The sequence below is a fragment of the Oncorhynchus mykiss genome, chromosome 13 (assembly GCF_013265735.2).
Source record: "Oncorhynchus mykiss isolate Arlee chromosome 13, USDA_OmykA_1.1, whole genome shotgun sequence".
In the NCBI taxonomy this organism is placed as follows: domain Eukaryota; kingdom Metazoa; phylum Chordata; class Actinopteri; order Salmoniformes; family Salmonidae; genus Oncorhynchus; species Oncorhynchus mykiss.
The window spans coordinates 50731768-50747198 of NC_048577.1; the positions used below are offsets into that span (position 1 = coordinate 50731768).

A 15431-nucleotide genomic window follows, 5' to 3' on the forward strand; every position below is an offset into this window, starting at 1 on the left:
CTGCATTCAGACCATTAGGGGATTCATAAGGATAGGAAAACACCTCTATTGATATGCATAGCCTTCAGAGCAGACTGGCACCAATACAAACATATGATCACAGCAAGCCATAACTGGGGGAACAAGATACACTGGCACCAATACAAACATATGATCACAGCAAGCCATAACTGGGGGAACAAGATACACTGGCACCAATACAAACATATGATCACAGCAAGCCATAACTGGGGGAACAAGATGGCACGGCAGCCAAGCCTGGCTACAGTGTGAGAGTATAATGACAGCTTTGAAAATGAATTGGAAATCAAACTGAGCCATTGAAAGAGTAGATGTATAGCAACTTTAATATATACATATTTCCATATCTGTTGAAACAGCACTGAATGAGGGCACTTCTAGTGCAGGGATGCTGAGCAGCATTCTCACCACACGGTGGCGCCACCATCTCTGCAAAACCTCTGCTGGGTTTTAGACAAAGATTCACACGGCTTTCAAGACCTTGGTCTCCACATGCATGACTCTCCAACATGCATGACAATACTAGAATAGCGAGCTGGTTGAGGAGACGTGGGGAAGGGTAAACACTAAATAACTAACTAATTAACAGAGACAGAAAGGCTGGCCTTGGCCATTTGGAACTATCCATAAAGTTACATGAATCAGTAAACGAATATTAGCTTTGTTCAAGAGATACTCATCGACTGGGTCGCTCCTTCAAAGCTTTTCCCTTTCTTTCTGAAGACAGTACATGGTGTTATAGATCATCCAGCATTAGTGTATGCCTGCTAGCTCTCTAATTGTGGAAATTGACAGGTGATCACTGCTCTTTGGCTTCCTCTGCTGCTGGTGAGCTAAAAGAGGAACGTGGGAACTGACGGAGAGTTAAAGTAACAGTACGATCAGATAAAAAGGTACAGAAAATATTAATGAAACCCCAGATGAGCATACTGTTGGCTCGGCTGCAATCACCTCGACACACACAACCACATAGAGACAGAAAAATAACAGTCATTTGGAAATGTGTTCCTTTGGCTGTCCAGATATAAATGTCAGTGTCTGGCTCATAACATACATACAGTACATGCACATACATAAATACAAATACAAGGTCATAGAATGCACTTCTGTGTCCCCAGCTCTCCACTCTCCACTTTCTACATCTTGTAGAAAAGGTCCATGCATTTGAGAGTTTCCGAATACAAAACTAAGTGACAGCTGTGGCTGTCTGTCCAGAGTAGATGTGGAACATGTGTCCTTCCCTATAGAATATCCCCCCCCCTCTCTCTTTCTGTTTCTCTCTCTCTTTCTCTCCCTTGCTCTCTCTCCGTCTCTCTCGCGCACTCTCTCTGTCTCTCTCTCTCTGTCTCTCTCTCGTTTCTTTCTCCACTCACACTATGCTGCTGAGTTCTGTTGTCTACGCTCATAAATGGGTGCTGTTCTGTGTGTCGAACCTGTGGCCCTCGGAGCGGCTGTTGCTGACCTTCCTAGTGCCCCCCTGGTTAGGCAACAGAGACAGAGGGTCTGGTCTGATCAAGTACCTGGACATGGGACAAACACACACCAAGACACACTTAGATGAATAATACATTTAACAAATGCTTATACGTTCTTAAAACAAGTTATAAACCATTATACCTGCAGGCTTTTTTATGAAGGGTTACCCACTTAACTTTAGTGATTTCTTCCTGAGTGAATGTGCAAGACTTAATTTAAGTTGGACCAGTATATTGAGGGAAATTGTGTGAAATTGCCTTCTGATGATGTATGATTTGACTGAGCCATCAGGATATTGTGTACTCACACCACATCGTGCAGCTCCAGCCTGGTGTCAGGAGAGGGGTTGATGAGGATGTAAGACAACCTGTTGCCCTGGTCTGTCATCCCATCTGACACAGGAAGTACACACCACAAGACAGGAAACTCAGAAGATACCAATTAAGTTGTTCCTTAGTAATGTTGACAAAAAATAGTGGAGGAAAACACAAAGCTATGAACAAACAGTTCTATTCCATTAGGCAGGGACAGTGCAGTGCTACATGACCACACATCCACCCCACAGAACATATCTAACAGTACTCACTGAATCCTGTGGCTGAGAGGCCCAGGTGTTTCATGCGCGTGCGGACCAGAGAGTTGAGCTCCTGTCTCTCAGAGCGTCTGAACAGGGTCAGTCTCTGCTGGCTGATCCTCTCTGCAGCGCTTCCTGTGGCCCCCTTCGACCCGCTGGGCCCCCGACCCCCCTTCCTACTCAGCCTTCTGGCCCACTGCATGCTCTTCCGCCGGAGGAGGGGGTGGTCCGAGGAGTGGGAGGAAGAGGAGGGGGGCTCGGAAGAGGTGGAGTTGCGGTGGGGACCCCTCCGGGACAGCAGGGGCTCTCTGGGCTCTCTGGTGTCCTCGTAGTCCTCCACTGTGATGGACACCTGGGACTGAGAGAGAGACACACACACACACACAGCTCAGACCAATATCAAGCAGCAGCTGTTTCTATTGTGAGTTGTTATTGAGTGAGTTGAGTTTTTATTTTGGGTGTTGATGTTTTATCACTAAAACATCATGATGATGTACAGCTTGGTGTCATTGACTCCTGTAAATGATGATCTTTCTGTCCAGACAGGTACCTCAGAGACTGGTAACTTTTGGGCTTCAGTGCGGTAGATGCCGATGGGGATGTCACCAGTGGAGGAGCACAGTTTCTGGTAGAGTCGACCATAGGTGCGGATCCACAGGTCCTCCTCAGTGATCTTCATCTATGAGACCCCAAACACCCCACCTTCATCATCCTCAGTTCCAGGCAGCTACATTAATACCCCATCAACCTCAGTACCAGGCAGCTACACTAAAGTTCCTTCAACCTCAGTTCCAGGCAGCTACATTAATACCCCTTCAACCTCAGTACCAGGCAGCTGCACTAATGTCCCTTCAACCTCAGTACCAGGCAGCTGCACTAATGTCCCTTCAACCTCAGTACCAGGCAGCTACACTAAAGTTCCTTCAACCTCAGTTCCAGGCAGCTACATTAATACCCCTTCAACCTCAGTACCAGGCAGCTGCACTAATGTCCCTTCAACCTCAGTACCAGGCAGCTACACTAAAGTTCCTTCAACCTCAGTACCAGGCATCTACACTAATGTCCCTTCAACCTCAGTACCAGGCAGCTACACTAATGTCCCTTCAACCTCAGTACCAGGCAGCTACACTAATGTCCCTTCAACCTCAGTACCAGGCAGCTACACTAATGTCCCTTCAACCTCAGTACCAGGCAGCTACACTAATGTCCCTTCAACCTCAGTACCAGGCAGCTACATTAATACCCCTTCAACCTCAGTACCAGGCAGCTACACTAATGTCCCTTCAACCTCAGTACCAGGCAGCTACATTAATACCCCTTCAACCTCAGTACCAGGCAGCTACACTAATGTCCCTTCAACCTCAGTACCAGGCAGCTACACTAATGTCCCTTCAACCTCAGTACCAGGCAGCTACACTAAAGTTCCTTCAACCTCAGTACCAGGCAGCTACACTAAAGTTCCTTCAACCTCAGTACCAGGCAGCTACACTAATGTCCCTTCAACCTCAGTACCAGGCAGCTACACTAAAGTTCCTTCAACCTCAGTTCCAGGCAGCTACACTAAAGTTCCTTCAACCTCAGTACCAGGCAGCTACACTAATGTCCCTTCAACCTCAGTTCCAGGCAGCTACACTAATGTCCCTTCAACCTCAGTACCAGGCAGCTACACTAAAGTTCCTTCAACCTCAGTTCCAGGCAGCTACACTAAAGTTCCTTCAACCTCAGTACCAGGCAGCTACACTAATGTCCCTTCAACCTCAGTTCCAGGCAGCTACACTAATGTCCCTTCAACCTCAGTTCCAGGCAGCTACACTAAAGTTCCTTCAACCTCAGTACCAGGCAGCTACACTAATGTCCCTTCAACCTCAGTTCCAGGCAGCTACACTAATGTCCCTTCAACCTCAGTACCAGGCAGCTACACTAATGTCCCTTCAACCTCAGTTCCAGGCAGCTACACTAAAGTTCCTTCAACCTCAGTACCAGGCAGCTGCACTAATGTCCCTTCAACCTCAGTACCAGGCAGCTACACTAATGTCCCTTCAACCTCAGTACCAGGCAGCTACACTAATGTCCCTTCAACCTCAGTACCAGGCAGCTACACTAAAGTTCCTTCAACCTCAGTACCAGGCAGCTGCACTAATGTTCCTTCAACCTCAGTACCAGGCAGCTACACTAATGTCCCTTCAACCTCAGTACCAGGCAGCTACACTAATGTCCCTTCAACCTCAGTACCAGGCAGCTACACTAAAGTTCCTTCAACCTCAGTACCAGGCAGCTGCACTAATGTTCCTTCAACCTCAGTACCAGGCAGCTGCACTAATGTCCCTTCAACCTCAGTTCCAGGCAGCTACACTAAAGTTCCTTCAACCTCAGTACCAGGCAGCTACATTAATACCCCTTCAACCTCAGTACCAGGCAGCTACACTAATGTCCCTTCAACCTCAGTACCAGGCAGCTACACTAATGTTCCTTCAACCTCAGTACCAGGCAGCTACATTAATACCCCATCAACCTCAGTACCAGGCAGCTACATTAATACCCCTTCAACCTCAGTTCCAGGCAGCTACACTAAAGTTCCTTCAACCTCAGTACCAGGCAGCTACACTAATGTTCCTTCAACCTCAGTACCAGGCAGCTACACTAATGTCCCTTCAACCTCAGTACCAGGCAGCTACATTAATACCCCATCAACCTCAGTACCAGGCAGCTACATTAATACCCCTTCAACCTCAGTTCCAGGCAGCTACACTAAAGTTCCTTCAACCTCAGTACCAGGCAGCTACACTAATGTCCCTTCAACCTCAGTACCAGGCAGCTACACTAATGTCCCTTCAACCTCAGTACCAGGCATCTACACTAATGTCCCTTCAACCTCAGTACCAGGCAGCTACACTAATGTCCCTTCAACCTCAGTACCAGGCAGCTACATTAATACCCCTTCAACCTCAGTTCCAGGCAGCTACACTAATGTCCCTTCAACCTCAGTACCAGGCAGCTACATTAATACCCCTTCAACCTCAGTACCAGGCAGCTACACTAATGTCCCTTCAACCTTAGTAAAATCTAAGCAGGGCTGTATCCTATACATTATATTGTTGATCATCACATTTCATAGCTTTCTGATGATAACTATTGAGAACATGAGCAGATGAGTTACTCACAGCACAGAGGAAGCCTGAGCCAGGCATGGAGTCTAGTCCCAGCAACAGTCTGGTGATGGAAATCATGTAGTCCTTCACAAAGGACTGGTGGGAACACACAACAAACAACAGAGGGTCATTGAGTAATAAAGGGGAAATACAAATATTGTAGACTGAGTTTTGAAATATGGAGCGTTGCTGTGCTGGGGTGAGAGTTCAGACTAACCTGATACAGTAGAGTATCCAGCATGCTGACACTGAACACTTTCCCAGCAGCGAAGGGTAGACGAAACATGAAGACCAGGTTGGAGCCCCTCTCTCTCTCTTTCTATCAGATCACCATACACAGGAATAAGAAAACAGGGAGAGAGAGACCGCGAGAGAGAGAGACGGAGAGAGAAAGACAGGGAGAGGGTGACAGGGAGAGAGAAAGACAGGGAGAGGGAGAGACAGGAGAGAGATAGGGAGAGAGAAACAGGGAGAGAGAAAGACAGGGAGAGAGAAAGACAGGGAGAGGGAGAGACAGAGAGAGAGATAGGGAGAGAGAAACAGGGAGAGAGAAAGACAGGGAGAGAGAAAGACAGGGAGAGGGAGGGAGAGACAGAGAGAAAGACAGGGAGAGAGAAAGACAGGGAGAGAGAAAGACAGGGAGAGGGTGACAGGGAGAGAGAAAGACAGGGAGAGGGAGAGACAGGGAGAGAGAGAGAGACAGGGAGAGAGACGGACAGGGAGAGAGAGAGAAAAGAGCCATTCAATTCCACAACCACCTAAAAGGAAGTGATTCCCAAACCATCCATAACAAAGCCATCACCTACAGAGCGATTAACCTGGAGAAGAATCCCCTAAGCAAGCTGGTCCACCCCACAGAGCCCCAGGAGAGCAACACAATTAGACCCAACCAAATCATGAGCAAACAAAAAGATAATTACTTGACACATTGGAAAGAATTAACAAAAAAAACAGAGCAAACTAGAATGCTATTTGGCTCTAAACAGAGAGTACACAGTGGCAGAATACCTGACCACTGTGACTGACCCAAACTTAAGGAAAGCTTTGACTATGTACAGACTCAGTGAGCATAGCCTTGCTATTGAGAAAGGCCGCTGTATGGAGACATGGCTCTCAAGAGAAGACAGGCTATGTGCACACTGCCCACAAAATGAGGTGGAAATTGAGCTGCACTTCATAACCTTCTGCCAAATGTATGACCATATTAGAGATACATATTTCCCTCAGATTACACAGATCCACAAATAATTCCAAAACAAACCCAATTTTGATAAACTCCCATATCTACTGGGTGAAATAACACAGTGTGTCATTACAGCAGCAGGATTTGTGACCCGTTGCCACAAGAAAAGGGTAACTAGTGAAGAGAGACAGGAAGAGAGCGAGAGAGACAGGAAGAGAGAGGGACAGGGAAATGGAAAAGCATTACAATAATGGAGTACCACTTCCTTTTGACATTCCCACATGACCCATCATTAGATGATCTGACTAGGATGGTCCGACTCACCACAGAGAGTACCATAATACAATGTTACCTTCTCCAGCTTGGAGAGAGCCAGGGAGTAGTGGTCTTTGACTTTGAACTGCATGAAGCGCATGTTGGCTGGGTGGGTGAGCTCAGTGATGATGCTGAGGGCTGGGAACAGTCTGGGAGGACAGAGGAAAGAGACACAATCAAATTCTTAGACATAGAGTGCTTGCTGAATGCAGATATCTATGAACGCACACAAACAACTGTTGGATTGTGCAGAATGGTATGGTGTGATGGGATGTATAATGATTGTGTATGGCTGAGTAGCCCACCTAAAGAGGGTCTGGACGTTGACTATGGTCTTGGCGTCGGCCATGTAGTCCTCCTCAGCGATCATGGAGCTCTCCTTGTCAACCACCACCATGGTGTCAGCAAACGTCACCCCACAACGCAGCAGACTGTCCAGGCTAGAAGGAGAAAGAGAGAGGGAGGGAGAAAGAGAGAGGGAGGGAGGAAGAGAGAGGGAGGGAGGAAGAGAGAGGGAGGGAGAAAGCAAGAGGGAGAGAGAAAGAGAGAGGGAGGGGGAAAGAGAAAGGGAGGGAGAAAGAGAGAGGGAGGGAGGAAGAGAGAGGGAGGGAGGAAGAGAGAGGGAGGGAGAAAGCAAGAGGGAGGGAGAGAGAGAGGGAGGAGGAACGAGAGAGACATGGGGAAAGAGAGAGGGAGGGAGAAAGAGAGAGGGAGGGAGAAAGAGAGAGACATGGGGAAAGAGAGAGGGAGGGGGAAAGAGAGAGGGAGGGGGAAAGAGAGAGGGAGGGAGAAAGAGAGAGGTAGGGAGAAAGAGAGAGACATGGGGAAAGAGAAAGGGAGGGAGAAAGAGAGAGGTAGGGAGAAAGAGAGAGACATGGGGAAAGAGAAAGGGAGGGAGAAAGAGAGATGGAGGGAGAAAGAGATAGGGAGGGGGAAAGAGAGAGAGGGAGAAAGAGAGAGGGAGGGAGAAAGAGAGAGGGAGGGGGAAAGAGAGAGGGAGGGAGAAAGAGAGGGAGGGAGAAAGAGAGAGGGAGGGGGAAAGAGAGGGAGGGGGAAAGAGAGAGGGAGGGAGAAAGAGATAGGGAGGGGGAAAGAGATAGGGAGGGGGAAAGAGATAGGGAGGGGGAAAGAGAGAGAGAGGGAGAAAGAGAGAGGGAGGGAGAAAGAGAGAGGGAGGGGGAAAGAGAGAGGGAGGGGGAAAGAGAGAGGGAGGGAGAAAGAGATAGGGAGGGGGAAAGAGAGAGGGAGGGAGAAAGAGAAAGGGAGGGGGAAAGAGAAAGGGGCTTGGGATTATAGAACTTGTGTTTTGAGACAGAAAGATTGGAACAGAACTGACATTGTCCATATACAAAGAAATAGCAGTGAGCAGGATTGACAAACTGATGTGATATACAGTACAGAACAAAGTCAGTCCATATACAGCTTCGGGGGGTGTAGCTGCTCCAGTATGAATTAGCAGTAGAGGAAAAGAAGTAGAGTAGGAGTGAAAAGCAGATGATGCCACCAGGGTACTGAGGAGGATTATCTTACTTGTCAATGGAGCCCACTGTGTAGAACACCATGGGGAACCAGCAGATGGCCTCCAGGAAGTCTGGCTCGGGTCTGAATCAATCACAACACATATGGATTACCAGGAGACCCATACAGCACAAACCTACACCTACCACAACAAATAAACAGGCTCCCTGCAGTGGTAGAGATAGAGAAGTAGCATGAGTCCCAGATCCGTTTGTGTTGTCTTGCCAACTCCTGTAACTCTCATTATCTCTTATTATTGTCATGCGTCAATCACCATAGGAGTTGGCAAGACAGCACAAACAGATCTGGGAACCAGGCTACTAGAGAACCCCCAATCAAATCAAATGTTATTTGTCACATTCACCGAATACAACAGGGACCTAGACTTCCGGTACCACTTGCCGTGCGGTAGCAGAGAGAACAGTCTATGACTTGGGTGGCTGGACCTTACAGTGAAATGCTGACTTACAAGCCCTTAACCAACAATGCAGTTTGAAGAAAAAAAGTGTTAGAAAGTATTTACTAAATAAACTGAAGTACAAAATAATAAAAGAGCAACAATAAAATAACAGTAACAAGGCTGTTTACAGGGGGTACCGGTACAGAGTCAATGTGTGGGGACACAGGTTAGTCAATGGAATTCAGATAATTAGTACATGTAGGTAGAGGTAAAGTGACTGTGTTTAGAAAAATAATTGAGAGTAGCAGCAGCGTAAAAACAAAGGAGGGTGTCAATGGAAATAGTCTGGGTGGCCATTTGATGAATTGTTCAGCAGTGTTATGGTTTGGGGGTAGAAGCTGCTGTTAAGTAACCTTTTGGACCTAAACTTGGCGCTCCGGTACCCATTGATGTACCGGGCTGTACGCACTACCCTCTGTAGTGCCTTGCGGTCAGAGGCCGAGCAGTTGCCGACAACGATGAGACAGCCAATAGGGAGGAGGTCAGAAACCTGGCAGTGTGGTGACAGGACAACAACCTCTACCTCAACGTGAGCAAGACAAATGAGCTGACTACAGTGGACTACAGGAAAAGGAGGGATGAACAGGCCCCCATTCACATCGACAGGGCTGTAGTGGAACGGGTCGAGCGTTTCAAGTTCCTTGGTGTCCACATCACCAACAAACTATCATGGTCTAAACATACCAAGACAGTTGTGAAGAGGGCACAACAACACCTTTTCCCCCTCAGGAGACTGAAAAGTCTTGACATGTGTCCCCATATCCTCAAAAGGTTCTACAGCTGCACCATCAAGAGCATCCTGACCGGTTGCATCACCGCCTGGTATGTCAACTGCTCGGTATCTGACCGTAAGGCGCTACAGACGGTAGTGCAAACGGCTCCAGTACATCACTGGAGCCAAGCTTCCATCCAGGACCTATATACTCGGTGGTGTCAGAGGAAGGCCCAAAATATTGTCAAAGACTCCAGCCACACAAGTCATAGATTCTATTATCTATGTATAGTCACTTCACCCCTACCTACATGTACAAATTACCTCGACTAACCTGTACCCCCGCACATTGACTCGGTACCGGTAACCCCCTGTATATAGACTCGGTACCGGTACCCCCTGTATATAGACTCGGTACCGGTACCCCCTGTATATAGCCTTGGTACCGGTACCCCCTGTATATAGACTCGGTACCGGTACCCCCTGTATATAGACTCGGTACCGGTACCCCCTGTATATAGACTCGGTACCGGTACCCCCTGTATATAGACTCTGTACCGGTACCCCCTGTATATAGACTCTGTACCGGTACCCCCTGTATATAACCTCGGTACCGGTACCCCCTGTATATAGCCTCGGTACCGGTACCCCCTGTATATAACCTCGGTACCGGTACCCCCTGTATATAACCTCGGTACCGGTTCCCCCTGTATATAGCCTCGGTACCGGTTCCCCCTGTATATAACCTCGGTACCGGTTCCCCCTGTATATAGACTCTGTACCGGTACCCCCTGTATATAACCTTGGTACCGGTTCCCCCTGTATATAACCTCGGTACCGGTACCCCCTGTATATAACCTCGGTACCGGTTCCCCCTGTATATAACCTGGGTACCGGTTCCCCCTGTATATAACCTCGGTACCGGTACCCCCTGTATATAACCTCGGTACCGGTTCCCCCTGTATATAACCTCGGTACCGGTACCCCCTGTATATAACCTCGGTACCGGTTCCCCCTGTATATAACCTCGGTACCGGTTCCCCCTGTATATAACCTGGGTACCGGTTCCCCCTGTATATAACCTCGGTACCGGTACCCCCTGTATATAACCTCGGTACCGGTTCCCCCTGTATATAACCTCGGTACCGGTACCCCCTGTATATAACCTCGGTACCGGTTCCCCCTGTATATAACCTGGGTACCGGTTCCCCCTGTATATAACCTCGGTACCGGTACCCCCTGTATATAACCTCGGTACCGGTTCCCCCTGTATATAACCTCGGTACCGGTACACCCTCTATATATAACCTCGGTACCGGTTCCCCCTGTATATAACCTCGGTACCGGTACCCCCTGTATATAGCCTCGGTACCGGTACCCCCTGTATATAACCTCGGTACCGGTACCCCCTGTATATAACCTCGGTACCGGTTCCCCCTGTATATAACCTCGGTACCGGTTCCCCCTGTATATAACCTCGGTACCGGTACCCCCTGTATATAACCTCGGTACCGGTTCCCCCTGTATATAACCTCGGTACCGGTACCCCCTGTATATAACCTCGGTACCGGTACCCCCTGTATATAACCTCGGTACCGGTTCCCCCTGTATATAACCTCGGTACCGGTACCCCCTGTATATAGCCTCGGTACCGGTTCCCCCTGTATATAACCTCGGTACCGGTTCCCCCTGTATATAACCTCGGTACCGGTTCCCCCTGTATATAACCTGGGTACCGGTACCCCCTGTATATAACCTCGGTACCGGTTCCCCCTGTATATAACCTCGGTACCGGTTCCCCCTGTATATAGCCTCGGTACCGGTTCCCCCTGTATATAACCTCGGTACCGGTTCCCCCTGTATATAACCTGGGTACCGGTTCCCCCTGTATATAACCTGGGTACCGGTTCCCCCTGTATATAACCTGGGTACCGGTTCCCCCTGTATATAACCTCGGTACCGGTACCCCCTGTATATAACCTGGGTACCGGTACCCCCTGTATATAACCTCGGTACCGGTTCCCCCTGTATATAACCTCGGTACCGGTACCCCCTGTATATAACCTCGGTACCGGTTCCCCCTGTATATAACCTCGGTACCGGTACCCCCTGTATATAACCTCGGTACCGGTACCCCCTGTATATAACCTCGGTACCGGTTCCCCCTGTATATAACCTCGGTACCGGTACCCCCTGTATATAGCCTCGGTACCGGTTCCCCCTGTATATAACCTCGGTACCGGTTCCCCCTGTATATAACCTCGGTACCGGTTCCCCCTGTATATAACCTGGGTACCGGTACCCCCTGTATATAACCTCGGTACCGGTTCCCCCTGTATATAACCTCGGTACCGGTTCCCCCTGTATATAACCTCGGTACCGGTACCCCCTGTATATAACCTCGGTACCGGTTCCCCCTGTATATAACCTGGGTACCGGTTCCCCCTGTATATAACCTGGGTACCGGTTCCCCCTGTATATAGACTCTGTACCGGTACCCCCTGTATATAACCTGGGTACCGGTTCCCCCTGTATATAACCTGGGTACCGGTAACCCTGTATATAGACTCTGTACCGGTACCCCCTGTATAGAGACTCGTTGTTGTTATTTTATTGTGTTACTTTTTATTAAATGTTTTACTTTAGTTTATTTAGTCAATATTTTCTTAACTCTGTTTCTTGAACTGCATTGTTGGCTAAGGGCTTGGAAGTTAGCATTTCACCTGTGACAAATAAAATGTGATTTGATTTTTGATTTTGATTTGAAATATAAAGTCGTGGCTGCTGTGTGCAGAGAACAGTGGGAGAGCAAAGCGCTACACGGCCATGACTCAGCTTTTCATTGTCCTTTTATTGGATTACACTTTAATATGCCCATATTGGGGTTTTGCACCAGGAGAAACCACAGTAATATTTCATATTATGTGCACAGTGCACTGCAGAGTGCCCATAAACTCTTGAAACATAGACATTTTCATACAGTAAATTCTGTTAATGGAACTCTTAAAATGAGACCATCCCTTCTTCCCTGACAGTGTGTTTAAAGAGGGCCTCTCCAGGACAAGTTTCTCTATGCTCCACCTACAGTGTGGTTACACCATAGAGACTTACAGTGTTCTATATATATGTAATCCTATAGTTTCCTGCAGTGTGGTTACACCATAGAGACTTACAGTGTTCTATATATATGTAATCCTATAGTTTCCTGCAGTGTGGTTACACCATAGAGATTTACAGTGTTCTATATCTATGTAATCCTATAGTTTCCTGCAGTGTGGTTACACCATAGAGATGTACAGTGTTCTATATATATGTAATCCTATAGTTTCCTGCAGTGTGGTTACACCATAGAGATTTACAGTGTTCTATATCTATGTAATCCTATAGTTTCCTACAGTGTGGTTACACCATAGAGATTTACAGTGTTCTATATCTATGTAATTCTATGTTTTCCTGCAGTGTGGTTACACCATAGAGATTTACAGTGTTCTATATCTATGTAATTCTATGTTTTCCTGCAGTGTGTCTGTTTCCACTCACATGTTCTCCAGTAGCAGCACGATGGGGTTGAGCTCTTTCTTGGGGCGGTAGTAAGCCCTCAGGGGCGCGATAAAGTTGTACAGTCCGTTTCCTGCACTCTCCGCCGACACGATGATCAGCTTGTTCTTAAAGCCGTACGACCGAGCGTCCTCGAACGGGATGTGGTGGCAGGCCTGTAGGAGGGAGATGACACAGGAAAGACACAGGAAATACATTGGATTACATGAAGGTCATCATCATCATCAAAGAGGGGTCAGGTAGTTAGGATGGTTCTAGTTGAGGATAAGAAAGGCAGAAGTCGTCTGATTCCCACCTTGTCCAGGCGCAGGCAGCAGAAGGGCATTTTTTCCTGCAGCAGGTGACACAAGGCAGGGGAACTGCCAATGTACGGAGAGTTCAGCGGGTACCCCTTCACCCACCTGCCACACACACACACACACACACATACACACACACACACACACATACACAAAGACAGACAGAAACACAGAAACACATTTACACCTGGGTCTGAGGACACAACATGGCAGGACTTAAACAACCTAATTCAAACACACATTAGACCTCAGGCAACTCCTAAACACTTACTCGCAGCGTCCACCCCAACACTGGCCATTCTCGTCTCCGTCCCCCTCATCCTTCCCCTCGTCCCCGCCCTCGTCCTCTGATTGGTCCCCCAGCGGGTCGAAGGTTGCCGAGTTGACCCCGTCCACCAGCTCCAGGACAGGGGCGATGCTGTGGCGTCTCTCCTCGGCAGAGTCTGCTGTGGCTGGGAGGGCCAGGGTGTTAGCGCCCCCCAACCCCCCCTCTGTCCGGCTGGCCCTGCCACCTCCACCTCCCCCACTGCCCATGGTCATGCCCCCCGGGCCCTGGCCCTCTGGGCTGCTGTCACTGGAGTCCTGCAGGTCAATGGCCACCGTGCCTACGGGGGACAGAGGACACATACAATCACTCATACAGTCTATGACCAGTCCACACCCTTAGTAGAAAACAGTTATAGCATTGTCCTGTCCATACAAGCACAGGCTAAAGGGAAAATGTGCCCTACAACAAACACAGATACAGGTGCAAACATAGCACACAGGGCAAGCACATATCCAGAATCAGTACTATTTGGATTTGTGAGAGTACCAATGTGCTGTGACTGGGAGTACCATTGTTCTCTCACAAAGCCAAATAGTACTGATTGTGGATCTGTGCTTGCCCTGTGTGCTATGTTTGCATCCGTGTCTGTGACTGTTCTGGGGCACATTTTCACCTTCAAACTTGAGAACCAGAAGTCCCAGAGTTCTCCACCAGGGGGTGTGGTTGTAAAAACAAAACAAAAGGAAACCTACATGCCAGATACATTTCACTGGGTTGGCAGATGCTCTTATCACCAGAGACGTACAATCAGATATGGTTTTATTCCTCATACAACTGTTAGGCTTCTAACATCTGCCTATTGTGGATCAACATGTAAAACATGTCCTAATCTGTGCCATGTACATGGATCAGGAAAGATCTGCCTATTGTGGATCAACATGTAAAACATGTCCTAATCTGTGCCATGTACATGGATCAGGAAAGTCAGAATTGTATAATAAGAAACATTATGCTAAGTGCACTTGGACAAAGGTTCTGAGTGTAACTGTGTCACGGTGAGTCAGTGAGACTGACCCATGCTGGCGATGATGCTGTGGACAGGCAGTCTGGTGAGTCCATGGTAGATGGTCTGGGGCCCCACCCCCCTGTCACTGCCCTTGGGGCCCCCCCGCGTGGGCTCTCTGTGGCCCCTGACAAAAGCTGAGTTCTCCTCCTTGGAAATGTTGATGTAGAAGCAGGTGTCTGAGCCGCCCATGATGTGGCCGGGACCTGGGTTCAGCAGGATGTTGGCATTTTCCAGCCTCCGCACTCCGATCAGACACACACCATACCTGACCGAGGAGGAGCGGATCAGATACAGGAAATGTGTGTGTTTGTGGTTAATAGCGTCTGCTAAATGACTAAAATGTCAAATGTAAACTTTGTGTATGTCTGCTTATTGACTCACTTCTTGTGTGCGTGGAAGGAGGCGAAGGTGAAACTCTTCCCCTGGTACTCCCCAAAGAACTTGCTCTCCTCCAGACAAATGTGATGCACCTCATTGGCCGAGCAGCGGCGGTAGGTGCGCTGCCACTGGTCAGCTGAGCATGCCCCGCCCTCCCTGAGACACGATCAGGGAAAGGATTGGTCATTAGGGGACAGAGTTGACCTTTTAAACAGCGTTGCACGCAGCTTCCCTTTCAGCATCAACCACACATCAAAGACACTTCCCCTCAAGGCTGCAGTGTTAACACTTTACAACGGTGTCAGAAACCAATCAATAACTCAATCAGCACTGAGACACACACAGGGACACAGACACTATCAGAGCAACACAGCTACCAAGATAGACGCTGCTGAATGCTACACATCGAGAGTTTCACACATGGGCTGTGTTCACCTTGTCTGCCTTTAGAAAG

The 15431-nt window shown here is 48.4% G+C and overlaps 1 protein-coding gene across 2 annotated transcripts in view; it reads right to left on the reverse strand.

The window, feature by feature from the left end:
• Window positions 1–329: 329 nt before the first annotated feature.
• The window catches only part of LOC110485208 (potassium channel subfamily T member 2), a 92337-nt gene continuing 77235 nt past the window's right edge, over window positions 330–15431 (reverse strand). For both annotated transcript variants that reach the window (XM_036941420.1, XM_036941419.1), the window contains 14 exons: window positions 14981–15133; window positions 14608–14864; window positions 13537–13870; window positions 13262–13367; window positions 12949–13121; window positions 8249–8320; window positions 7024–7158; window positions 6756–6867; window positions 5438–5539; window positions 5233–5316; window positions 2622–2750; window positions 2084–2429; window positions 1805–1889; window positions 330–1541 (listed from right to left, as the gene is read on the reverse strand). In XM_036941420.1, coding sequence (XP_036797315.1) covers window positions 1424–1541; window positions 1805–1889; window positions 2084–2429; window positions 2622–2750; window positions 5233–5316; window positions 5438–5539; window positions 6756–6867; window positions 7024–7158; window positions 8249–8320; window positions 12949–13121; window positions 13262–13367; window positions 13537–13870; window positions 14608–14864; window positions 14981–15133 — 2206 coding nt within the window. In that variant the 3' untranslated portion in view covers window positions 330–1423. The remainder of the gene's footprint in view (window positions 1542–1804; window positions 1890–2083; window positions 2430–2621; window positions 2751–5232; window positions 5317–5437; window positions 5540–6755; window positions 6868–7023; window positions 7159–8248; window positions 8321–12948; window positions 13122–13261; window positions 13368–13536; window positions 13871–14607; window positions 14865–14980; window positions 15134–15431) is intronic.